At 44.2% G+C, this 26,852-nt stretch overlaps 1 protein-coding gene across 1 annotated transcript; it reads left to right on the top strand.

Annotated features, from left to right (window-relative positions):
* Nucleotides 1-2,101: 2,101 nt before the first annotated feature.
* xdh (xanthine dehydrogenase) lies at nucleotides 2,102-26,103 on the top strand. The gene is made up of 35 exons (XM_023297184.3): nucleotides 2,102-2,230; nucleotides 3,102-3,159; nucleotides 7,229-7,325; nucleotides 7,489-7,597; nucleotides 8,013-8,139; nucleotides 8,230-8,291; nucleotides 8,529-8,612; nucleotides 8,684-8,764; nucleotides 8,910-9,054; nucleotides 9,203-9,295; nucleotides 10,325-10,476; nucleotides 11,565-11,658; nucleotides 11,758-11,867; nucleotides 12,661-12,845; nucleotides 12,928-13,090; nucleotides 16,065-16,154; nucleotides 16,240-16,409; nucleotides 16,704-16,830; nucleotides 16,906-17,025; nucleotides 17,104-17,200; nucleotides 17,266-17,390; nucleotides 17,842-17,975; nucleotides 18,039-18,126; nucleotides 18,208-18,294; nucleotides 18,362-18,553; nucleotides 18,703-18,848; nucleotides 19,592-19,673; nucleotides 22,163-22,258; nucleotides 22,561-22,764; nucleotides 22,944-22,996; nucleotides 23,068-23,182; nucleotides 23,895-23,960; nucleotides 24,785-24,973; nucleotides 25,039-25,206; nucleotides 25,727-26,103. Exons 1-35 carry the CDS (start codon nucleotides 2,162-2,164, stop codon nucleotides 25,775-25,777), a joined length of 4,029 nt encoding a protein of 1,342 aa, XP_023152952.1. The 5' UTR covers nucleotides 2,102-2,161; the 3' UTR covers nucleotides 25,778-26,103.
* Nucleotides 26,104-26,852: the final 749 nt, after the last annotated feature.

The following is a 26,852-nucleotide window of genomic DNA, read 5'->3' as shown; positions in this document are numbered from 1 at the left end:
ACTGAGCCCTTCTCTAACTACCTATGTATTTACTATATATACCATTATTGCATTACATTCACTCTGTTTCTTTCTGTGTCCTTTCTCCGAGTGTCCCTGGTCCCAGAGCTGGATGCTGGATGCTTCAGATGTGTGGCTGTGTTTTATGGTCCTTGTGTCCCACCCCCCACCTCTCTATCTCTACCCCTCTATCTGTATCCCTCTATCTCTATCTCTACCCCTCTATCTCTACCTCTCTACCTCTTCTGTCCCTCTCAACCTGCCCGGCCAGCAGGCAGATGGTTCCCCCCACATTAGAGCCGGGTTCTGCTCGAGGTTTTTTTCCCTGTTAAAAGGGTGTTTTCCTTGCCACTGTCGCCTTTTGGCTTGCTCTGGGGGTCAGGCATATGGGTTCTGTAAAGCGTCTCGAGACAATTTGACTGTAATTGGCGCTATATAAATAAAATTGAATTGAAAATTGAATTGAATCCATCCATCCATCCATCCGTCATCCATCATCCATCCCTCATCCATCCATCATCCATCCATCACCCATCCAGCCATCCATCATCCATCCATCCATCCAACCATCATCCATCCATCATCCAACCATCATCCATCATCCATGCAACCATCATCCATGCATCCATCCATCCAACCATCATCCATCCATCCATCCATCATCTGGAATGATGATGGTCCAGCTCTAAGGACCTGGACCAAAACCTGGAGAAAACCCACACATGTACAGGAGAACATGGAGACTCCATGCAAGAAGATCCCAGGACCAGGACCAGGGACCTTCTAGGCATTGGTGCTAACCACTGAGACACTGTGCACCAGTTCAGGTCACCTATTGTTACATATTTACATTAATGTTGCAATTATATGTATATATACAAACACACACAATGCACACACACACACATATATATATATATATATATATATATATATATATATATATGTGTGTGTGTGTGTGGGGGGGGGGATTGTATGTGTATAAGAATCTTAATCATCATTTAGATTAACTGATAATTAATCTGCAGCTGTTATATCATTTTTTCTCCCACTTTGCTTCCTGTTTTCTCTCTTCCAGCCTGAATTTCTTCCTCAAAGTGAAGAAAAAGCAGTAGAAATCCAGAATATTCTGCTGGAGTTTCGTTCCACTACGGTTCTCCGGTTCTAATCGATGTTCTGCTGATCACATGACTCTCTGAGGAGATGAATGTGAAGAATGTGTGACTGAATAAAAACCTCCAATTTCATTAAAGATTAAACTGTTTCAGAGCTGGACCAGGAAACATCAGAAGATTATTTACTGAATGTGTAAAAAACAGTCAGACTGTTTCATGAAGGCCCAGATGTTAATAAAACCATAAAAACATTTTAACATTTATTATTTACTGAGCTGTTTATTCTAATATTCATACTGACTCATCTCTGACAGACATTAGTGATTTTATTTCATTTATCACTGAACAGATTCTTTTGATTGTTCTTCTTATTGTTTAGATTATAATTCACATCATTTCCTGGATTTATTTTCATTTAATTTTCTAAATCTTTGTGTTATTGCTGTTAAATAATGAGGTCTTTTTGCTATTTTTCACATCATTTTATATGATTTTATTACATTTTTGGTCCCACTGAATGTTTTTTTTCAGTTATTATTTGTTTCAGGATTTACTTATTCTATTAAATGTAACTTTAGTATTTTCAATCATTCTTGGTGGGTTTTTTTATATCATTTTATTGTAAATTAAATGTAACATTAGTATTTTCAGTCATTCTTTGTTTTTTATATATTTTTATTGTAAATTAAAAGTAACTTTATTTAGTATTTTCAGTCATTTTTAAAAAAATCTTTTTATTGTAAATTAAATATAACTTTATTTAGTATTTTCAGTCTTTGTTGGTGTTTTTAATAATTTTATTGTAAATTAAATTTTCTCAGCAGTTGCTTCATTCAGCTTGCTGACGTCGCGCCTGTCTCCACCAATCAGCAGCTCCGGGGGTGGTGACCTTTGACCTGTGTGTCAATAATCAGCTGGCGGTCAGAGGTCAGCTGACTGTCCAATCATCTCCTGATTGGTTGATCATTACCGGGAGGAAACCCCGCCCACCGGACTGTCAGTCCCGCAGCGGAGCCACTCGGCTCAGTAGCCACACGGAGCCGAACATGACCGACATCCAGAGCCGGTCCGGGACCGAACCGGACCAGCTGGTCTTCTTCGTTAACGGAAAGAAGGTAAAAAAAATAAATCTGGTTTGGTTTAAAGGAGCTGAAAGAAGCGGAGGAATGAATGTGGAGAGAATTTAATGTTTAATCAGATTATTGATCATTGATCAGTTATTAGTAATGATAAATCAGGTTATTGATCATTGATCAGTTATTAGTAATGTGTGTTTAATCAGGAGAATATTGCTTATTGATCAGTTATTAATGATTAATCAGGTTATTGATTATTGGTCAGTTGTTAGTAATCTGTGTTTAATCAGGAGATTATTGATTATTGATCAGTTATTAGTAATGTGTGTTTAATCATGTGGATCTAAAACTTTTCCTGTTTTAATCTGCAGGAATTAATTTTTTAAGATGAATTCATTGAAACCAGCAGATTTAAATCAGATCAGCTGATTTCTGCAGTAGTATTTGCAGTGTTTGTAGTATTATTTGTAGTATTTATTGTAGTATTTGTGGTAGTATTTGTGGTATTATTTGTAGTACTCCAGGTTCTTTCAGCCTTAAGGCTCCAGTTTGGTGTTTAAAGTGAATAAATCAGATTAAAACTGTTTTCTATAGTATTTATGGTAGTATTTATTGTAGTATTTGTGGTATTATTTGTAGTATTATTTGTAGTACTCCAGGTTCTTTCAGCCTTAAGGCTCCAGTTTTAGTCTAAAGTGTGAAATGTGGATCACGAGGGCTGCAGAGGAGCTTGACGGTGAATTATTGACCAGAAAATGAATGTTTATCTCTAATGGATTAAAGCGGATCTGAGTCTTTTCTGAAGGTTTATTTCTGTTTTAATGACCGGATGTCTTTAAACTTCTTCCAGTTAATCTGCTTTGATTTCTGACTTCAGATCAGCTCTGACCTGTTGAATGTTTGTGTGCAGGTGGTGGAGAAGAACCCAGATCCAGAGATGAACCTGCTGACATTCCTGCGGAGAAAACGTACGTTTAGATTTAATGAGAACAAAGTTCCTCAGTGAGAACGGCAACAGCTGGACTCTGTCCTCCACTTATCAGCTCCCAGCATGCAGCAGAGGCTGGTTTCTGATTGGTTAGAATACCTTCTACTGACGTTCTACTGATGTTCAGTTACCAGCATGCTCTCTGGTTTCTGATTGATTAGAATATGTTCTACTGACCTTCTACTGACGTTCTACTAACGTTCTACTGACGTTCAGTTACCAGCATGCTTTCTGGTTTATGATTGGTTAGAATATGTTCTACTGACCTTCTACTGACGTTCTACTAACGTTCTACTGAGGTTCAGTTACCAGCATGCTTTCTGGTTTATGATTGGTTAGAATATGTTCTACTGACGTTCTACTGACGTTCAGTTACCAGCATGCTCTCTGGTTTATGATTGTTAGAATATGCTCTACTGATGTTCTACTAATGTTCTACTGACGTTCAGTTACCAGCATGCTCTCTGGTTTATGATTGGTTAGAATATGTTCTACTGACGTTCTACTGATGTTCAGTTACCAGCATGCTCTCTGGTTTCTGATTGGTTAGAATATGTTCTACTGACCTTCTACTGACGTTCTACTAACGTTCTACTGACGTTCAGTTACTAGCATGCTTTCTGGTTTATGATTGGTTAGAATATGTTCTACTGACCTTCTACTGACGTTCTACTAACGTTCTACTGAGGTTCAGTTACCAGCATGCTTTCTGGTTTATGATTGGTTAGAATATGTTCTACTGACGTTCTACTGATGTTCAGTTACCAGCATGCTCTCTGGTTTCTGATTGGTTAGAATATGTTCTACTGACGTTCTACTGACGTTCAGTTACCAGCATGCTCTCTGGTTTATGATTGTTAGAATATGCTCTACTGATGTTCTACTAATGTTCTACTGACGTTCAGTTACCAGCATGCTCTCTGGTTTATGATTGGTTAGAATATGTTCTACTGACGTTCTACTGACATTCAGTTACCAGCATGCTCTCTGGTTTCTGATTGGTTAGAATATATTCTACGAACGTTCTACTGACATTCAGTTACCAGCATGCTCTCTGGTTTATGGTTGGTTAGAATATGTTCTACTGACGTTCTACTAACGTTCTGCTGACGTTCAGTTACCAGCTTGCTCTCTGGTTTATGATTGTTAGAATATGTTCTACTGACGTTCTACTGACGTTCTACTAACGTTCTACTGATGTTCAGTTACCAGCATGCTCTCTGGTTTAGGATTGGTCAGAATATATTCTGCTGACGTTCTACCGATGTTCTACTAACGTTCTACTGACGTTCAGTTACCAGCATGCTCTCTGGTTTATGATTGGTTAGAATATGTTCTACTGACGTTCTACTGACATTCAGTTACCAGCATGCTCTCTGGTTTCTGATTGGTTAGAATATGTTCTACGAACGTTCTACTGACGTTCAGTTACCAGCATGCTCTCTGGTTTATGATTGGTTAGAATATGTTCTACGAACGTTCTACTGACGTTCAGTTACCAGCATGCTCTCTGGTTTATGGTTGGTTAGAATATGTTCTACTGACGTTCTACTAACGTTCTGCTGACGTTCAGTTACCAGCTTGCTCTCTGGTTTATGATTGGTTAGAATATGTTCTACTGACGTTCTACTGACGTTCTACTAACATTCTACTGACGTTCAGTTACCAGCATGCTCTCTGGTTTATGATTGGTTAGAATATGTTCTACTGACGTTCTACTGACGTTCAGTTACTAGGATGCTCTCTGGTTTATGATTGTTAGAATATGTTCTACTGACGTTCTACTAACGTTCTACCGACATTCCGTTACCAGCATGCTCTCTGGTTTATGATTGGTTAGAATATGTTCTACTGACGTTCTACTGACATTCAGTTACCAGCATGCTCTCTGGTTTCTGATTGTTAGAATATGTTCTACGAACGTTCTACTGACGTTCTACTAACGTTCTACTGATGTTCCGTTACCAGCATGCTCTCTGGTTTATGATTGGTTAGAATATGTTCTACTGACATTCTACTGATGTTCTACTGACGTTCTTCAGTCAGTTTCCCAACATGCTCTCTGCTGGTTTCTGATTGGTCTAAATCTGCTCCACCAACGTACTTCAGTCAGTTTCCAGCTTCATTCAGATGGAATCAGAGCAGAAATAGGAAGAACCTCCTCTTTCTGCTGAACCATCACTGATTCACTGTGAGGTCAGTGATTCAGAACAAAGTCCAGCTCTGATTGGACAGCAGGAAGTCAGCTGTTTCCAGGGTTCAGGAACCTCCATAAAGAGAACATAAAGACTCATAGAGTTCCAGTAAAACGTTTTGTTCTACTAGGAAATATTCTAATTTAAAAAACATTTCATGTTCTCCTCCTTCCATCAGTATCTAGTGGAAGAACCTTCATTTTCTCCTCCTTCCATCTGTATCTAGTGGAAGAACCTTCATGTTCTCCTCCTTCCATCAGTATCTAGTAGAAGAACCTTCATGTTCTCCTCCTTCCATCAGTATCTAGTGGAAGAACCTTCATTTCTCCTCCTTCCATCAGTATCTAGTGGAAGAACCTTCATGTTCTCCTCCTTCCATCAGTATCTAGTAGAACCTTAATTTTCTCCTCCTTCCATCAGTATCTAGTAGAAGAATCTTCATGTCCTCCTCCTTCCATCAGTATCTAGTAGAAGAATCTTCATTTCTCCTCCTTCCATCAGTATCTAGTGGAAGAACCTTCATGTTCACCTCCTTCCATCAGTATCTAGCAGAAGAACCTTCGTGTTGGTCTCCATTAGTCTGAACATTGAACTCTGTCAGGTTCCTCAGGGATTCTGAGTCAACAGAACTTTTCTAGTCCTTAGTAGGATTGATGCTGCCTCCACCGTGCTTCACAGTGGGGATGGTGTGTTTGTGATGTTGTTCAGTGTTTGGTGTCCATCAAACATATCATCTAGTCTGATGGACATAAAGCTCCATCCTGGTCTCCTCAGACCAAACAACCTTATTCCAGGTGTCTTCAGAGTCTCCACATGTCTTCTGGTGAACTCTAGTCCAGATTTAATTGGAGCTTTTTCCATCGGAGTCTTTCTCTTTGTCTCCATAAAGCTTTGACTGGTGAAGAACAGACAACAGTTGTTGGATGAACAGTCTGAAGCTGGAACTCCTTCAGAGGAGTCATAGGAGTCTTGGTGGCCTCCCTCTCTAGTCTCTTTCTCCTTCAGAGGAGTCATAGGAGTCTTGGTGGCCTCCCTCTGTAGTCTCTTTCTCCTTCAGAGGAGTCATAGGGGTCTTGGTGGCCTCTTCATCTTCCATCTTCCTTCCTTTTCTTCATGATGGATTTAATGGGACTCCAGGAGATCTTCAGGAACTTTAAATGTTCTTGTATCGTCCTGACTGATGCTTTTCAACAATCTTTTCTCAGAGTTTCTTGGTTCTTCAGTCTTCATGGTGTCGTTCTATCCAGAAGTTCTGATCCACCAGAGACTGGACCTTCAGATCCAGGAGTCTTTATCCTCCAATCATTGACCTCAGATCATCCATGAAGGACTTCTGGACCAGCTCAGTTCCATCAGAGTCTTTAAAGGAGGAGAATATTTATGAAATCAGAGTTTTTAGATTTTAGATCTTCATTAATGACTTTACTTAGAAGAAACCAATTTTCACTTTGACATAAAAGAGTTTTTTTCTTTTAAAGTCTGGTAGAAAAAGTCGAACTAAACTGACCTTAATTAATTGTTGAAAAGCACTAAAAGTAGAAAACCTCCTGTAGGTGAAAACATTTATAGAGAAGGTTGGGATTTCCTCTGATGGATTCAGTAGTACCAGATAACGGACTCTAGACAGATCCAGAACATCCTCAAAGGTAGTTCAAACCTCCAGGACCGGAGAAGAACTTCTTCAGCTTCACACTGATTAACAGAAGGTTCAGGATTATCACTGCTGTTCATTAACGCTCTGTGTGCGTGTGTGTGTGTGTGTGTGTGTGTGTGTGTGTGTGTGTGTGTGTGTGTGTGTGTGTGTGTGTGTGTGTGTGTGTGTGTGTGTGTGTGTGTGTGTGTGTGTGTGTGCAGTGGGTTTAACAGGAACCAAGCTGGGTTGTGCTGAAGGTGGATGTGGAGCGTGTACTGTCATGTTGTCCAGATACCAACCAGACACCCAGAAGCTGCTGTATCCTCACTGTGGGTTTACAGGTGTGTGTTTTAGCTGTGTGTGTATTAGGTGTGTTTTAGCTGTGTGTGTATTAGGTGTGTGTTTACGTGTGTGTGTCTGTGTGTTGGGTGTGTGTTTCAGTGAACTAACTGAACCCTCTGAGATCTTTAACTCCGTCCAGTCATTTCTCCGTTAATGCCTGCCTCGCCCCCATCTGCTCACTACACCTGGTTGCCGTGACAACGGTGGAGGGAATTGGCAACGTGGCCAGAAAGCTCCACCCTGTTCAGGTTTGATCCAGTTATTTAAAAATAAATCATTTTCAGCTCTTTCTGAACACAGTGATGGTTTCATCTCTGACTGGTGTTCATCCCGGTGGCCACCAGGGGGCAGAAGAAGCAGAATAAAGACCTCACTACCCAAAACTGCCAATGATGTTAGAAAAAGCCCAAAACTCAGTCAGAAACCAGAGGTAAACCCAGTCCAGAACCAGTTTAAAACCTGTATAAAACTCTGTCCGAATCCAGTCCAAAACCCAGTCAGAAATCTGTATTAAGCTATATCCAAAACCAGGTCAAAACTGGCCTACACCCAGTCCAGAGCCAGTATAAAACTAAAACCCAGTCTAGTTGACTTTATTTAGTTGTTATGTCATTGAACTTGAACTCCTTCACCAACCAATCAGGGTCCTTGTTGTGGTTCCAGGAGCGAATCGCCCAGTCTCACGGCTCTCAGTGTGGATTCTGTACTCCAGGAATCGTCATGTCCATGTACGCTCTGCTGAGGAACCAGCCCAGACCCAGGATGGCCGACGTGGAGGAGGCCTTCCAGGGTACTGATCAGTAGATTGATTGTTTATTGGGTTATTGATCGGTTCAGAAGCTGCAGTTCAGACTCACAACTAATCTGTCTTTACCTTCAGGGAATCTGTGTCGCTGCACCGGATACCGACCCATCCTGGAGGGGTTCAAGACCTTCACTGTGGTGAGAACTCATTCTGGATTAGATTTAGTCTGGTCTGCATCACATCATCTGTAGATGTTCCACCATCAGCTGTAGAAGACCCTCTCTGCTCTGTGCTTTTGTGTTTTACAGAATATGGGTTTTATTGCAGGAGACTGTTTGTAGAATAAAATCTGATCAGATACCAGGAACCTCAGCTAAGATGTGGTGGACTCTCTGTTCCTGCCGTCTCAAATGTGTTGGTATTTTTTCCTCCAGGAGGGGGCGTGCTGTAGAGGCAGAGGGCGGGACAATGGCTGCTGTCTGACCAATGGGAGTGCAGCTGAGAAGCTCTCTGATGATGTAAGTCTGAGTGTCGTTTCTACAGCAGCTTTAATGTTCTCACCTGTAAACCTGTGGTTGTTTTCATGCAGGAAGCTCCGCCCCTTTTTAACGCCGCCAAGTTCATGCCCCTCGACCCGACGCAGGAAGTTATCTTCCCCCCTGAGCTCATGGTAAACACATGCCAGTTTCCGTCGCAACGGTCTGAGATCATGAATCCTTCACATATATACACAGCAGCATTATCTGTAAACAGTCAAACATAGAAGATTCAGTGTCCATCCTTCCTTCCTTCCTTCCTTCTCTCCTCCTTCCTAGACTCTGTCCAAAGCTCAGAGGTCACAGTCGCTGTGTTTCCATGGCAACCGGTTGACGTGGTTTCAGCCGACCAGTTTGGATGAATTTCTGCGTCTGAAATGGAAACACCCCAACGCCCGAGTGGTGGTGGGCAACACGGAAGTGGGTCAGTCAGCCTCCTGCACATTCATTCATTCATTCATTCATTCATTCATTCATTCATTCATTCATTCATTCATTCATTCATTCATTCACTCATCCACTCACTCATTCATTCATTTATCCATTCATTCATTCATCCATTCTGTCTGCAGGTATTGAGATGAAGTTTAAGAACATGGTTTATCCGGTAATCCTTTCTCCGACCTTCATCCCTGAACTGAACGCTGTGACTCATACTGAAGACGGTGGGTACGACTGGTACTGGTGACACCAACTAACCCTAACTAACACTACCTAACCCTAACTAATCCCAATACTAAATACAACTAACCATAACTAATCCCAACACTAACTAAAACTAACCCTAACTAATCCCAACACTAACTAGTACTAGTGACAGTAGCCCCAATTAACACTACCTAACCCCAACTAACCCTAACTAATCCCAACACTAAGTACAACTAACCATAACTAATCCCAACTAACCCTAACCCTAACTGATCCCAGCACTAACTAACCCATAATGATAATACTAACTGCTGGTAACCAGTTAGTGCGGGTCACTCCCTACATTAACCTTTAAAATCGTTCATCATCCAGATCTTACAAACAGAATCTTTCAGTTTTCAGTTTTTCAATATTTAATTCGATCAAATTATGTTGAGGAAGAAATATCTATAAAGACATTAGAAGTTAGAAACATTTAACTGGGTCAATGCCAACCACTTGTTCAATGCTAACCAGTTGGTTGATGCTACCCAGTTGGTCGATGCTAACCAATTGGTTGATGCTATCCAGTTGGTTGATGCTAACCAGTTGGTCGATGCTAACCAGTTGGTTGATGCTGACCAGCTGGTCAGTGCTATCCAGTTGGTTGATGCTAACCAGTTGGTTGATGCTAAGCAGTTGGTCAATGCTAACCAATTGGTCAATGCTGTCCAGTTGGTCGATGCTAACCAGTTGGTTGATGCTAGTTGGTTGATGCTAACCAGTTGGTTGATGCTAACCAGTTGGTTGATGCTAGTTGGTTGATGCTAACCAGTTGGTTGATGCTAATCAGTTGGTTGATGCTAGTTGTTCAATGCTAACCAGTTAGTTGATGCTAGTTGGTCAATGCTAACCAGTTGGTTGATGCTAGTTGGTCAATGGTAACCAGTTGGTTGATGCTAACCAGTCGGTTGATGCTAACCAGTTGGTTGAAGCTAGTTGGTTGATGCTAACCAGTTGGTTGATGCTAACCAGCTAGAAATGAACCCTCTGGTGTTTGTTCTCAGGAATCATGTTCGGAGCAGCATGCACTCTGAGCCTCATGGGGGCGACACTGAGGCAGGCGGCCGACACTCTTCCTCCTCATCAGACCCAAGTCTTCCTCGCCGTCCTGGAACAGCTGCGATGGTTCGCCGGACAGCAGATCCGAAACGTGGCGGTGAGTTGGTGTTTACTGTCTACAGGTCAGAAGGTACCATGGAGCAGGTGGACCAGCTGGTCAGAAGGTACCATGGAGCAGGTGGACCAGCAGGTCAGAAGGTACCATGGAGCAGGTTGACCAGCAGGGCGGCGACGTTTCAGCAGATGCATCGAACTCTGGGATTAAAGGAGATTAGCTGAGATCTGAAGCTTCATCTGAGCTGCTGTGCCGAGGATCGGTTTAGGATTCCCTTAGGTTCTCCAGGCTTAGGGTTTCTGGGAGAGTGTATATTCTCCAGGGTTAGGGTTCTTGGGAGGGTTTAGGTTCTCCAGAGTTAGTGTTCCTGGGAGGGTGTAGGTTCTCCAGGGTTAGGGTTCTTGGGAGGGTTTAGGTTGTCCAGGGTTAGAGTTCCTGGAAGAGTTCAGGTTCTCCAGGGTTAGGGTTCCTGGGAGAGTTTAGGCTTGCCAGGGTTAGGGTTCCTGGGAGGGTTTAGGTTCTCCAGGGTTAGGTTTAGGGTTTCTGGAAGAGTTTAGGTTCCTGGGAGAGTTCAGGTTCTCCAGGGCTTGGTTCTCCAGGGTTAGGGTTCCTGGGAGTTTAGGTTCCTGGGAGAGTTCAGGTTCTCCAGGAAATACTGTTCACCTGTTTAAAAACAACTTCATTTTCTATTGTTTCTTCTTGTTCTGCTGTTTATTTGTGTAATAGAAGTGTTGTTGTGTTGTTTATTTGTGTTATAATACTGTAGTTGTGCTGTTTATTGGTGTAATAAGTGTTGTGTTGTTTATTTGTGTAATAATACTGTGGTTGTGTTGTTTATTTGTGTTATACGTGTTGTTCTGTGGTTTATTTGTGTAATGAATGTTGCTGTGTTGTTTATTTGTGTAATAATACTGTGGTTGTGTTGTTTATTTGTGTTATACGTGTTGTTGTGTTGTTTGTGTAATAAAGTTGTTGTCTTGTTTATGTATTAAATGTTGTGTTGTTAATTTGTGTAATAAGTGTTTTTGTGTTGTTTATTTCTGTAATCGAAGTGTTGTTGTGTTGTGTATTGTGTAATCAGTGTGATTGTGTTGTTTGTTTGTGTAATAATACTGTTGTTGTGTCTTCAGGCCGTTGGGGGGAACATCATGACTGCCAGCCCCATATCGGACCTGAACCCTGTGTTTATGGCAGCAGGCTGCAGACTCACACTGATGGACAAAGGTAACTCTCCCTGTCTTTATTTTGAAAGGGCCTACATCCCATAATAAATGAGCTGTACAGCAAACAGTTATGTGACCTGTGACCCATGTTGTCCTTCAGACGGTAGCCGGGAGGTTCAGATGGATGATGGGTTCTTCACAGGTTACAGGAGAACCATTCTGAGACCGCAGGAAGTCCTGATCTCCATCCACATCCCATACAGCAGGAAGGTACAGTGTCACCTAGCAACCACTGTCTGTCACCTAGCAACCACTGCCTGTCACCTTGCAATCACTGTCTATTACCTAGCAACCACTGCCTGTCACCTAGCAACCACTGTCTATTACCTAGCAACCACTGTCTGTCACCTAGTAAACACTGTCTGTCACCTAGCAACCACTGCCTGTCTCCTAGCAACCACTGTCGGTCACCTAGCAACCACTGTCTGTCATCTAGGTACCTCTGTCTATTACCTAGCAACCACTGTCTGTCACCCAGCAACTAATGTTTGTCACTTAGCAACCCTGTACTGTCACCCAGCAACCACTGTCTGTCACTTAGAAACCACTGTCTGTCACCTAGCAACCACTGTCTGTCACCTAGCAACCACTGCCTGTCTCCTAGCAACCACTGTCGGTCACCTAGCAACCACTGTCTGTCATCTAGGTACCACTGTCTATTATCTAGCAACCACTGTCTGTCACCCAGCAACTAATGTTTGTCACTTAGCAACCCTGTACTGTCACCCAGCAACCACTGTCTGTCACTTAGAAACCACTGTCTGTCACCTAGCAACCACTGTCTGTCACCTAGCAACCACTGTCTATTACCTAGCAACCACTGTCTGTCACCCAGCAACTAATGTCTGTCACTTAGCAACCCTTTACTGTCACCCAGCAACCACTCTCTGTCACTTAGAAACCACTGTCTGTCACCTAGCAACCACTGTCTGTCACCCAGCAACTGCTTCCTGTTGCCTGGTAACCACAGGTGTGTCCTCCTGACTCTGTCTTTCCTCCTCAGAATCAGTTCGTCTCCGCCTTCAAACAGTCTCCACGCCGTGAGGATGACATCAGCATCGTCACCGCGGCGATGAGCGTCACCTTCACAGCGGGGACGAGTGTGGTGGAGGACCTGAGGCTGAGCTACGGCGGCATGGCACCCACCACAGTGCTGGCCAATAGGACGGCCAGATGCCTGCTGGGAAGGTAAGACGTCTCCAGGTAAGACGTCTTCAGGGAGGACTGGAGGAAGGCAGGAGGCAGGAAATAACTGTCCGGTGTCCTGCAGGCCGTGGGGGGAGGACCTTCTGCAGGATGCCTGCTCCTCATTGGCTGAGGAGATGAGCCTGGACCCGTCGGCGCCAGGTGGCATGGTGATGTACCGGCGGACTCTGAGCCTCAGCCTGTTCTACAAGTTCTACCTGACGGTGCTGCAGAAGCTGCGACTGCAGGTTCTCTGGTTCTGTTCACTGGTTCTCTGGTTCTATTCTCTGGTTCTCTGGTTCTGTCCACTGGTTCTCTGGTTCTGTCCACTGGTCCTCTGGTTCTATTCATTGGTTCTCTAGTTCTGTTCTCTGGTTCTCTGGTTCTGTTCACTGGTTCTCTGGTTCTGTCCACTGGATCTCTAGTTCTGTCCACTGGTTCTCTGGTTTTCTGGTTCTGTTCACTGGTTCGCTAGTTCTGTTCACTGGTTCTGTTCACTGGTTCTCTAGTTCTGTTCACTGGTTCTCTAATTCTGTTCACTGGTTCTCTGGTTCTGTTCACTGGTTCTATGGTTCTTTTCCCTAGTTCTGTTCACTGGTTCTCTGGTTCTGTTCACTTGTTGTATGGTTCTGTTCACTGGTTCTCCGGTTCTGTTCTCTGGTTCTATTCACTAGTTCTGTTCTCTGGTTCTGTTCACTGGTTCTCTGATTCTGTTCTCTGGTTCTATTCACTAATTCTGTTCACTGGTTCTGTGGTTCTGTTCTCTGGTTCTATGGTTCTGTTCACTGTCCCTCTGGTTCTGTTCTCTGGTTCTGTTCACTGGTTCTGTGGTTCTGTTCTCTGGTTCTATGGTTCTGTTCACTGGTTCTCTGGTTATGTTCTCTGGTTCTGTTCACTGGTTCTATTCACTAGTTCTGTTCACTGGTTCTGTGGTTCTGTTCTCTGGTTCTATGGTTCTGTTCACTGGTTCTCTGGTCCTGTTCTCTGGTTCTATGGTTCTGTTCATTGGTTCTCTGGTTCTGTGGTTCTATTCTCTGGTTTCTGTTCATTGGTTCTCTGGTTCTGTTCACTTGTTCTGTGGTTCTGTTCTCTGGTTCTGTTGATTGGTTCTCTGGTTCTGTTCACTGATTCTGTGATTCTGTTCTCTGGTTCTGTCCACTGGTTCTCTGGTTCTGTTCACTGGTTCTCTAGTTCTGTTCATGGTTCTCTAGTTCTCTTCACTGGTTTTCTGGTTCTCTGGTTCTGTTCACTGGTTCTATGGTTCTTTTTTCTAGTTCTGTTCACTGGTTCTCTGGTTCTGTTCACTGGTTCTATGGTTCTGTTCATTGGTTGTATGGTTCTGTTCACTGGTTCTCTAGTTCTGTTTATTGTTTGTCTGGTTCTATTCACTGGTTCTATTCACTAGTTTTGTTCACTGGTTGTATGGTTCTGTTCACTGGTTCTATTCACTAATTCTGTTCACTGGTTCTCTGGTTCTGTTTACTGGTTCTCTGGTTCTATTCACTAGTTCTGTTCTCTGGTTCTGTTTACTGGTTCTCTGGTTCTATTCACTAGTTCTGTTCTCTTGTTCTGTTCACTGGTTCTCTAATTCTGTTCTCTGGTTCTATTCACTAGTTCTGTTCACTGGTTCTGTGGTTCTGTTCTCTGTTTCTATGGTTCTGTTCACTATTCCCCTGGTTCTGTTCTCTGGTTCTGTTCACTGGTTCTCTGGTTTTGTTCACTGGTTCTATGGTTCTGTTCATTGGTTCTCTGGTTCTGTTTACTGGTTCTGAGGTTCTGTTCTCTGGTTCTCTGGTTCTGTTCTCTGGTTCTGTTCACTGGTTCTATTCACTAGTTCTGTTCACTGGTTCTGTTCTCTGGTTCTATGGTTCTGTTCACGGGTTCTCTGGTTCTGTTCTCTGGTTCTGTTCACTGATACTCTGGTTCTGTTCACTGGTTCTGTGGTTCTGTTCTCTGGTTCTGTTCTTTGATTCTATGGTTCTGGTCATTGGTTGTCTGGTTCTCTGGTTCTCTTCATTGGTTCTCTGGTTCTGTTCACTGGTTCTGTGGTTCTGTTCTCTGGTTCTGTCGTTCTGTTCACGGGTTCTCTGATTCTGTTCATTGGTTCTCTGGTTCTGTTCTCTGGTTCTCTGGTTCTGTTCATTGGATCTCTGCTTCTATTCTCTGGTTCTCTGGTTCTGTTCATTGGTTCTCTGGTTCTGTTCATTGGTTCTGTGGTTCTGTTCTCTGGTTCTGTTCATTGGTTCTCTGGGTCTGTTCACTGGTTCTGTGGTTCTGTTTTGTGGTTCTGTTCACTGGTTCTATTCACTAGTTCTGTTCACTGGTTCTGTTCTCTGGTTCTATGGTTCTGTTCACGGGTTCTCTGGTTCTGTTCTCTGGTTCTGTTCAGTGATACTCTGGTTCTGTTCACTGGTGCTGTGGTTCTGTTCTCTGGTTCTATGGTTCTGTTCTCTGGTTCTGTGGTTCTGTTGATTGGTTCTCTGGTTCTCTTCATTGGTTCTCTGGTTCTGTTCACTGGTTCTGTGGTTCTGTTCTCTGGTTCTGTCGTTCTGTTCACGGGTTCTCTGATTCTGTTCATTGGTTCTCTGGTTCTGTTCTCTGGTTCTCTGGTTCTGTTCATTGGATCTCTGCTTCTATTCTCTGGTTCTCTGGTTCTGTTCATTGGTTCTCTGGTTCTGTTCATTGGTTCTGTGGTTCTGTTCTCTGGTTCTGTTCATTGGTTCTCTGGGTCTGTTCACTGGTTCTGTGGTTCTGTTTTGTGGTTCTGTTCACTGGTTCTATTCACTAGTTCTGTTCACTGGTTCTGTTCTCTGGTTCTATGGTTCTGTTCACGGGTTCTCTGGTTCTGTTCTCTGGTTCTGTTCAGTGATACTCTGGTTCTGTTCACTGGTGCTGTGGTTCTGTTCTCTGGTTCTATGGTTCTGTTCTCTGGTTCTGTGGTTCTGTTGATTGGTTCTCTGGTTCTCTTCATTGGTTCTCTGGTTCTGTTCTCTGGTTCTGTGGTTCTGTTCACGGGTTCTCTGGTTCTGTTCATTGGTTCTCTGGTTCTTTTCACGGGTTCTCTGGTTCTGTTCATTGGTTCTCTGGTTCTATTCTCTGGTTCTCTGGTTCTGTTCATTGGTGCTCTAGTTCTGTTCATTGGTTCTGTGGTTCTGTTCTCTGGTTCTGTTCACTGGTTCTCTATCATTAGGGTCTATTTAATGTTTCCGTCTCACCTGTCAGGGCGTTGCCGTGGACGACGTGTCCCCAGACTGTCTGACAGCTACAGAGGTTCATCATCTGGAGACGCCGACCAGCGTCCAGATCTACCAGGTAGCCGGAGGTCACATGACTCCACCATGAGAAAGAGCTACCTAAAAACATCAGGTCCAGATTTGTAACTGCTCTCCTCCTGTAGGCGGTGCCAGAGGGGTGGAGCCAGGACGACGTGGTGGGCCGTCCCATAATGCACCTGTCGGCCATGAAGCAGGCCACAGGTGAGGCTGTTTACTGTGACGACGTGCCGCTGTACGAGAACGAGCTCTACCTGGCCCTCATCACCAGCACCAAGGCCCACGCTCGGATCCTGTAAGATACCTGGACACACCTGGTCACACCTAAACACACCTGAACACACCTGGAAACACCTATGCAGTCTAACACACCTGCACAGTCTAACACACCTGTACAGTCTAACACAAACCTCGACACACCTGAACACACCTGGACACACCTGGACACACCTGAACACACCTGGACACACCTGAACACACCTAAACACACCTGTACAGTCTAACTCACCTCACCCGTACAGTCTAACTCACCTGTGCAGTCTAACTCACCTCACCTGTGCAGTCTAACCAGGTGTGTTGCGTGTTGCAGGTCGGTCGATGCGTCGGCAGCAGAGAACTCTCCCGGCGTCGTTTGCTGCCTGTTTGCCACCGACGTTCCCGGCAGTAACGCCACCGGACCAATCGAATACGATGAGACTGTGTTCGCCGACGGCCAGGTAAGTTTCTGTGAATACGACCAATCAGGCGGCTCCTTGGGGTTCAGGTGGGTCACATGTCCGTCCTCTGTCCAGGTGACCTGTGTGGGACACATCATCGGCGCCGTGGTGGCCGACACCCAGCTCCATGCTCAGAGAGCCGCCAAAGCCGTCAGGATCGAGTACGAGGAGCTGCCGCCGGTCATCACCATCCAGGTGAGACTCACCTGAGCTGCTGTCGGCCAATCAGAGCGTTAGATTCAAGCTGATCGCTGTTTGTTCTTTGACTGACAGGAGGCCATTGCCACCCAGTCCTTCTATCAGCCAATCAGAACCATCCGGAAGGGAGACCTGGAGGTGGGGTTTAAACAGGCCGACCACATCCTGGAAGGTAAGATGACCTCTGATTGGTCCTCAGGTATTGATTACTAATGATTAATTATTGATCGCTGTCAGGTGAGATTCACATCGGAGGTCAAGAACATTTCTACCTGGAGACCAACGTCACTCTGGCTGTTCCCAAAGGAGAAGACGGCGAGATGGAGCTGTTCGTGTCCACGCAGTCGGCCTCCAAAACACAGGTACAAGTACTGCAAAAGATGGGTACAAGTACTGCAAAACACGGGTACAAAACACAGGTACAAGTACTGCAAAACACAGGTACAAAACATGGGTAAAAGTACTGCAACACACAGGTACAAGTACTGCAAAACAGGGGCACAAGTACTGCAAAACATGGGCACAAGTACTGCAAAACACAGGTACAAGTACTGCAAAACATGGGTACAAGTACTGCAAAACACGGGGACAAGTACTGCAACACACAGGTACAAGTACTGCAAAACACAGGTGCAAGTACTGCAAAACACGGGCACAAGTACTGCAAAACATGGGTACAAGTACTGCAAAACACGGGGACAAGTACTGCAAACTACAAGTAACATATCTCGTAATAATACTGCAGTAAACAGGTAAAAGTACTCCTAACCACAGGTCCTGTATTTTTCTTTTTGGTAACCTCTGGTCCTCCAGGCGCTGGTGGCCAAGGCGCTGGGTGTCCCCGCTAACCGGGTGGTGGTCCGGGTGAAGAGGATGGGCGGTGGTTTTGGCGGGAAGGAGAGTCGGACCACCCTGTTGTCCACTGTGGTTGCTGTGGCAGCGAACAGGTACGTCCCTGATCATTGACCAATGATAAACCGCTGAACATGGTGAGACTGTCTTTGTTCCAGGCTGAAGAGGCCGGTCAGGTGCATGTTGGACCGAGACGAGGACATGTTGGTCACTGGAGGACGACACCCCTTCTATGGGAAATACAAGGTGGGAGAACACCCCCTGCTGGCTGGTCATGGTAGTGTGGATTGTCTCTTTTACAGAGTTGTGTCCTAATACTCACTGCAGGTCGGGTTCCTGGACAGCGGGAAGGTGGTGGCTCTGGACGTGTCCTACTACAGTAATGCTGGAAACTCCAAGGACCTGTCCCTGTCGGTGAGTATCACCCAGATCTCTGCCGCCTCCTCCTGACGTCGTTCTGACATCACATGTTCTCTCTAAGATCATGGAGCGTGCTCTGTTCCACATGGAGAACTCGTACAGCGTGGCCAACGTCTGCGGCCGTGGCTTCGTGTGTCAGACCAACCTGCCGTCCAACACCGCCTTCAGGGGTTTCGGGGGGCCGCAGGGAATGATGGTGGCCGAGAGCTGGATCACTGATGTGGCTCAGAGTCTGGGCCGCTCAGCCGACGAGGTTAGTGAGGGTTAAAAACCAGCAGCGTCCAATCAGTGTCTCCGTCCTCCTGCTGACACCTGAGACCAGCAGTGTCCAATCAGTGTGTCCGTCCTCCTGCTGACACCTGAGACCAGCAGCGTCCAATTAATGTCTCTGTCCTCCTGCAGGTGCGTCGGTTGAACCTGTACAAGGAAGGCGAACTGACGCCCTACAACCAGGTCCTGGACCACCTGACCCTGGACCGCTGCTGGGACGAGTGTTTGTCCCGCTCTGGATACCAGCAGCGCCGAGCCGCCATCGACCTGTACAACAGGTGAGCTTCTGTGTGACTTTCTACAGGTGAGCTCCTGGTAACGTTTCTTGATAAAAGTCAGTAAGATGACCACAAAGAGACACTGAAATGGACACATGAGGATCACTGGTTGAAGTAAAATCACTGAGAAGAAACACAAAACAACAGATAGCTGCAACAACAACAATGAAAGACTCACAATAACCAGACGGACACACAAATCAGATAAAAAACAGATTTAAAACACAAACAGACAGAAAGGACTACTAGATGCAAAACAACAACACTAAAAACAACAGCAGAGAAAGTCAAACTTTACAGAAAATCATCAGCAACAAACAAGATATACAAAACGAACACAAACAGAACAGTAGAGTCATAAAGGGACCAGTGCCAGATGCAAAACAGCTGCAAAATGAACACAAAAAGATGCAAAACAACCAGAAAGAGCTGCAAAAAGGCTGCAGGGGGAAATAAAGTGATCCCAGATGGACACAGAACAGACAAACAAGGACAGGAACGACGTACAAACACACAGTCTAACCCCATCACCTGCTCAGGTGAAGGTTCTGATCCACCTCTGCAGTTAGAAGGGTTTCAGGTGAAATACAGATTTTCTGCCATAAACAGGTGAGACGGGTGATCAGAGGTAACCCTAACCCTGGAGGAGAAATGTTTAACTGACAGCAGGAAGATAAACCTTTAGAACAGCCTGAGAGGATAAAAGATCAGAAAGGTTAACTCTTCTTCTGTTCTCTGCTCAGACAGAACCGCTGGACCAAGCGTGGCCTCGCTGTGGTTCCTACCAAGTTTGGCATCAGCTTCACCGCCGTCTTCCTCAACCAGGTGGGTTCTAACCCTAGTAGAACCTTAACCTCCTAACTCTAACCCAACCAGGTGGGTTCTAACCATAGTAGAACCTTAACCTCCTAATCCTAACCCAACCAGGTAGGTTCTAACCCTTGTTGAACCTTAACCTCCTTACTCTAAACCAAGGGTCGGCAACCCATGGCTCGCGAGCCAGATGTGGCTCTTTTGATGACTGCATCTGGCTCGCAGATAATATTAGCTGACATTTCTTAACACGGTAAGTAATGAATAATTCTGCTGACATTTTAAAGTAAAACATTACAGAAATCACTGTGTAAAAAATAACGTTTAAAATGTAAAATATTCTCATGCATTTTAATCCATCCATCCATTTTTTACGGCTCCTGTTCAGAGTTGCAGGTGGCTGGAGCCAATCCCAGCTGTCCTTCGGGGTACAGGCGGGTGCGACACCAAAACTCTATTTTTATTGGATAATGCGGTAGCCTACCCGGGTCGTTGTGAGGTCAAGAAGTAAACTTACCTCCTTTTATCAAATAGTCAGCTAGCTGGGCAAACTCTTTTGCTGAAGAAGATGGCGAAAAGAAAAAAAGATGAGGAATACCGTACATTTCAGCAGGAATGGACAGAAGAATTCGCCTTTGTGGAGAGAGCCGGCTCTGCGGTGTGTCTAATATGCAATGATAAAATTTCATCGATGAAACGGTCAAAAATAAAGTGGTACTTCGACACACGCCATGCTACATTTACATGGAAATATCCAGCAGGGGGACAGCAGGAAGAAGGCATGCCAAGAGCTACTGTGCAGAGTACAAGCTAGCCAGCAGCAACTCCGTGTATGGACCAGACGAGGTGACTGGAATTCGGCTAGCTTTGCTGGTGCTTTAGCTACAGCGAGGAATGGAAAGCCATTCACAGATGGCGAGTATGCCGAAACATTCATGCTTGAAGCGTCCAATGAACTTTTGACGACTTTTCGGTTAAAGACAAGATAAACAAACGAATAAAAGACATGCCTCTGTCAGCAAAAACTGTTCACGATCGTAGCATAATTATGGCAAATCAAGTGGAGGAATCACAAGTGAAGGACATAAATGCAGCGCCATACTTTTCCCTCGCTTTGGATGAGTCAACAGACGTCAGCCATTTATCCCAGTTCAGCGTGATTACCAGGTATGCTGCCGGTGACACACTGCGTGAGGAAAGTCTTGCTGTTTTGACCATGTTTGGCTCTACGTAAACATGTGAGCAGTCGTTCTCGCATCTAAAAAACATTAAGACCAACGTACAATCACGTTTAACGGATGGAAGCCTCCACGCCTGCATGAAGCTTAACTTCACCGCGTATCAACCAGACTACAAAGGCATCAGCAAAACCATGCAGCACCAGAAGTCGCATTAATGGTGAGAAGTATTTTATTTATTTTTGGTTAGTTTCAGTATAACAGCGTTATTAAAAAGAATAAATTCAGAGAGATATTACTCCGCCAGGGAATGTGGCGGAGTAATATCTCTGACAATCTGTCTGTCCGTGTGCAACATTACTCAAACTAAGGGATTAGGATGAAATTTTCAGGGAAGGTCAGAAATGACACAAGGACCACCTTATTAAATTTTGGCAGTGATGCAGCTTATAGTCTGGATCCACAGATTTGTTAAGGATTTCCCATTGCGAAATAAAGCGGCCGGCACGGCGGTACCGTAACCATGACAACAAGTGAACGTTGTGTCAGTTACCCGCATCAATTCACTCGACCCACTACGTATTTCGGTCACGCAGTTCGGTATTTGTACATAACGTAGGCATGTACAAAACATGCCAGTGCTCACGCATTTTTTTAAAAAAAAAGTATTTAGTTTGTGGGCCGATCTATATTAAATGGCTAGATTCTATGTTGCCGTGATTTCCGAATACTCAAATTGAGGAACGAACAGTCTTGGCGGAGTGCTGCGCTCTCTGAGTGCTTCTCTTGTTATGCTTTGAAATTGTTGGTCTTACTTTAAAATACATGCATTTAGTTGTATTCAGTGGTAAAAAAATATTATATGGCTCTCACGGAAATTTATTGTAAAATATGTGGCTTTCATGGCTCTCTCAGCCAAAAAGGTTCCCGACCCCTGCTCTAAACCAACCAGGTGGGTTCTAACCCTTGTGGAACCTTAACCTCCCAACTCTAACCCAACCAGGTGGGTTCTAACCCTTGTAGAACCTTAACCTCCTAACTCTAACCCAACCAGGTGGGCTCTAACTCTAACCCACACTGTTGAAGGTTCCTGCCGAAGCAGCTGTTTGGTTCTCCATGTTTGGTTCTTCATGCTGGGTTCTTCATGTTGGGTTCTTCATGTTTGGTTCTTCATGCTGGGTTCTTCAAATAGGGTTCTTCATGCTGGGTTCTTCATGTTGGATTCTTCATGTTTGGTTCTTCATGCTGGGTTCTTCATGTTGGGTTCTTCATGTTTGGTTCTTCATGTTGGGTTCTTCATGCTGGGTTCTGGTTTGTGTTCAGGCTGGTGCTCTGGTTCACATTTACACCGACGGCTCAGTTCTGCTGACCCACGGAGGAACTGAAATGGGACAAGGACTCCACACCAAGATGGTCCAGGTACAGGACATCAGGAACCGTCAGCTTTTTACTGGATTTAAAGTTTTACATCAGTCCTTTGAAGCTTTGTTACTTCAAGTTTTAGACATCTGCACCATCATGTGGCCATTAGAGGAACTGCAGCTCTACAAATACTTAAAATACTTAAGTATTGAAGTTGTACGGCCTGCTTTAAAGAGCTGACAGGTTTATGAGGCGTCAGGTATTTAGTGATAAAGAACCGTTCAGGGATGTAAAATACTGCATCGTCTGCATACGCGTTGATCCTTATGTCCTTAAAGTTTCGTTTTTGGGTGTTCCAGGTTGCCAGTCGGGTTCTGGGGATCCCGTGTTCAAAGATCCACATCTCAGAGACCAGCACCAACACAGTGGCCAACACCAGCCCAACCGCCGCCTCCGCCTCCTCCGACCTGAACGGCGCCGCGGTGCTGAACGCCTGCCAGATGCTGGTCCAACGCCTGGAACCGTACAAGGCCAAGAACCCCAAAGGATCATGGGAGGACTGGGTGAGCGTGTAAAGAACATCAGGATAGAACCATGCAGCAGTAGTAGCTGTGACTTTTACTGATGGGTAATAATAATAAAATACTGAGTTTGATTTGTCAAAGCAGTGAGAATCTTCCAAACATTTCCCATATTTATTTAGGTTCTGAATGTGTTCTCAGAGTGTTCCTGTGTGTTGCAGGTGAAAGCAGCGTATTTCGACAGAGTCAACCTCAGTGCAAACGGGTTTTATAAGTGAGTTCAGTCTCTGCTTCGGTTAATGTTTGATGGATGAACAGAGTTTTACTGCTTCTGTTTCTTATCAGGACTCCAGATCTCGGTTACGACTTTGATTCGAACTCGGGCCGAGTGTTTAACTACTTCTGCTACGGAGTGGCCTGCTCCGAGGTGGAGATCGACTGTCTGACTGGAGCTCACAAGGTCTGACAAACTGAAGCTGAACAACCAATTAATTCATTAAACAGATACTTTAACAAATTCATTCAACACAGAGACATAAAACACAATAAAGTGGTAAAAATGACTATAAAGTGACATAAATCCAACACTAGGGGGCGTAATGCAGCTACATCACCACACAGACTGACATGTCAGGTTTAATCAGGTGTTTCCAGGTAAATTAATTTTAATTAATAATAGTTCCCCTCTAGGATCAGTTTTTACACATAAATCCTGTTACAGTCTGTGCATTATATACTTCTATACTGACGACACCATCACATCTTTTGTTGTCTCTTTAAATGTCATTAAGGCATCTTTAAATTAGTCTTTCAGAAGTTGAAACTGAATCAAAATAATGCAGTAATTCCTGAGTACAGCATATAAATACATAAATATAATATAACATAATACACACGCACACACGCACACACGCACACACGCACACACACACACACACACACACATATATACACACATTTATGTGTGTACAGCCCCCCAGAACCACATGGAGAGAGCAGTTCTGGATTCCTTTGTACCTGATTTGTTGAAAAATGAGAATAAAACCTGAACCTCTATGAGCTGAGGATATAAAGATCAACAGTTTAGTCATAAACATTAAACCAGCCTTAGTTTAGTGTCTCTATAGATTCTGGTTTTATTTGGAGCTTTGAGTGTTTTTGTTTTGTTCCAGAACCTGAGCAGCACCATCGTGATGGATGTCGGTAACAGTCTGAACCCGGCCATTGACATCGGACAGGTCAGTGAATCACCAGTAATCTGTACTCCCTCACAGTAATCAGATTACTTCTAACAGTAGAGTCTTTGAAGTCAGATTACAAACTACCAGTTCAGGTTTTATATTAAATTCAGGCTCCACAGCAGGAACTCAGGGGAACCAAAGTCAGGTTCTCTGGTTTCTCCAGTCCTTCGTATGTCCTACAGACTCTTCCAGCTGCGCTGTCACAGTGAGCGCTACAGGTGCACATTCATACCATACTCTATACAGCTGTACAATAACTCCCCACTCTGTGATAGATAGATAACTCACTCATTTATGTCAATACTCGTGTGTAAACTGGCACTACATTATAGTTACCTGTTCCATATTGTAAATTCCTAATATTATTCCTAATTCTTCTATTTTGTAATGTGTACATATTCCATATTTTTCTATATGGATAGTAGCTACCGGTATTCTGTTTTTACTTTTTACTAATTAGTCTATTCTTTATTATATCCTACTATTGTATAATTCTATTGCTGTTCTCTGGTCTATTTAAGATTACTGTTCTGAGCAAAACAACAAAAATTCCCTTGTGGATGAATAAAGTCTGTCTAAGTCTAAGTCTAAGTCCTCCTTTATTTCTGATGATCCTCGGCATGGAGGAAACCAGAGTCCACTCATTTCTGCTCACATCTTCTCACATTCTGATTCACTGAGAGCGGATGCAGTTTATGTTTAGGTGATCTTATCCAGAGCTGGAACATTCTGTATTTCATCAACAAGCCAATCACCAGTAAAAATCAGATCTGATGCTTTTATTGTTGAGGTCAGTGCTTCCTGTGCTCCTGGCTCTGTAGGTGGAGGGAGGCTTCATGCAGGGTTTGGGTCTCTTCACCCTGGAGGAGCTCCATTATTCTCCTCATGGCGTCCTCCTCACTCGGGGTCCAGGTTCCTACAAGATCCCAGCCTTCGGCGACATCCCGACCCAGCTGACAGTGTCGCTGCTGCGTGACGCCCCCAACCATAAAGCCGTGTTCGCCTCCAAGGTACTGACTCTGTTCAGCATCAGAATGTTCTGCAGATAAACGCTGACCCATGTCCTCCTCATCAGGCTGTAGGTGAACCTCCGCTCTTCCTGGCGGCGTCCGTTTTCTACGCCATCAAAGACGCCGTCAGCGCCGCCCGGTCCGAGTCGGGCCTCAGCGGTCCCTTCAGGCTGGACAGTCCCGCCTCGGCCGAGAGGATCCGCAACGCCTGCAGCGACTGGTTCACCAAACTGGTAGGAGAACCTGCACCTGGATGGTTAGGGCTCTTTATGGCTCTGATTGTTGGTTTTATTAGCTGGACAGATGAACAGCAGGTGGCGCTAACGCTGGCTGAGATCATTCAGAGAGCTTCAAATATAAAGTAGGAACTGTGATCGCAGTGAACTGATCTTCTATCTGTTCCGTCTCAGTCACTCATAAAAACATTCTGTGATGTTTGAATATTCCACAGTTGGCAGATGACACCATCCTGTAAATCAGAGAAAACCACTTCTGCTGAGGACTTCTTTATTTTGTGTTTCTGGAGTCACAACTTTGACTGACTTTGATCATTAAACTGTTTAAAACTCATAGAAACGTTTTTACCCTCAGTTTTATCCTTCGTATCCAAAGTAAATAGAAAATGGTGGCATCAAACATTTTATTAGATATGTGTAAAAATCAAAGACCAGTCATTGATTCTTGGTAATATTTGATAGAAGACATCATCCTGGTTTCCTTCAGTTCTTTAAAGCCGGTGTTTTTGTGTTGCAGTGTCCTGCTGCTGGACCCGGAACCTTCCAGCCCTGGTCTGTTCAGGTGTAGGACAGAAAACCAGCAACACCATCAACAACACGTCTTCATAAAGGACAACTGAACAGGAAGCAGAGTTCTCCCTTCACTGTAAAAGCACGTTAATCCTGATAAAAGATGTGTGTCAGTTCTAAAGAACTAATCGGTAACTGAAGATTCACTCACTGATATAGAATTAATCACCCAGAGTTCATTAAAAGCTCTTCACTGATGTGTTCTTATTTTACTGTTACTGTTATTGAATTTGTTGCTGCAGTTTATTTTCTCATCATATTTGTAAAATAAATCTGAATGAAATGATGGTTCTGTGATTATGAAATAAAACTTTTAGAACTTCAGTGAGACTTTCCTTCCATCGAGCCTCGTGTTAATAAAGTTAGAAGGATTTGAATCTATTCAGCTCCTCTCTGAGCTCTAACAGTCATTTACGGCGTTTAGTGTAGAAATGTTCCATTTGAAGCCAGAAGGTTCCAGAGTTCTGCGTCTTTAAGGAACCCCTCCCTAAAAGCCTCCTCTCGTCTGATTGGCTGACTCCTGGAAGCCTCCTGATTGGTCAGTGTTTTTAACCAGCTGATGGAGAAATCATTTTTAACATGAAGATGACACTTTACAGGAAGTTCCGGTTAGATGGTTTCTATGAGGAGAAACATGGCGGCACCAGAAGGTCTGAGATGTTCCTGACTGAAGCTCAGATCTGTGCTGCCCTGGACGTTACATGTGAAGCCACCATGTGACCGACATTCTTCACACTGGACTCCCAGTCAGCATGAAGCTGTGAACATTCCTGCAAACATCTCCGATGTGCATGTGAGCTTCATTTAACAAGGAGAACATCTGAGACATCTGAGGGAGGTTTAGACCAAAACTGAGACGATTATAAAATAAATCAGTTATGATCCCTGCTGCAGCCCCTGTCCTTTCGTCCTCCTTGTTTTTCTGTCTATTTTGACCTGTCTGTCTTCCTCTGTATCTGTCTCTCCCTGTCCCTCTCCCTGCTGATTGCTGGAATGAAAGTCAGCTGTGATGATCAGCTCACCTGTTCACTATCACGCCTCCTGGTATATAAACTCTGTTCATTCATTCACTC

The sequence above is a fragment of the Amphiprion ocellaris genome, chromosome 24, assembly GCF_022539595.1.
Source record: "Amphiprion ocellaris isolate individual 3 ecotype Okinawa chromosome 24, ASM2253959v1, whole genome shotgun sequence".
NCBI classification, from domain to species: Eukaryota; Metazoa; Chordata; class Actinopteri; family Pomacentridae; genus Amphiprion; species Amphiprion ocellaris.
The sequence above is the reverse complement of the archived record's forward strand: the minus strand, read 5'-3'. Positions and strand labels throughout refer to the sequence as shown.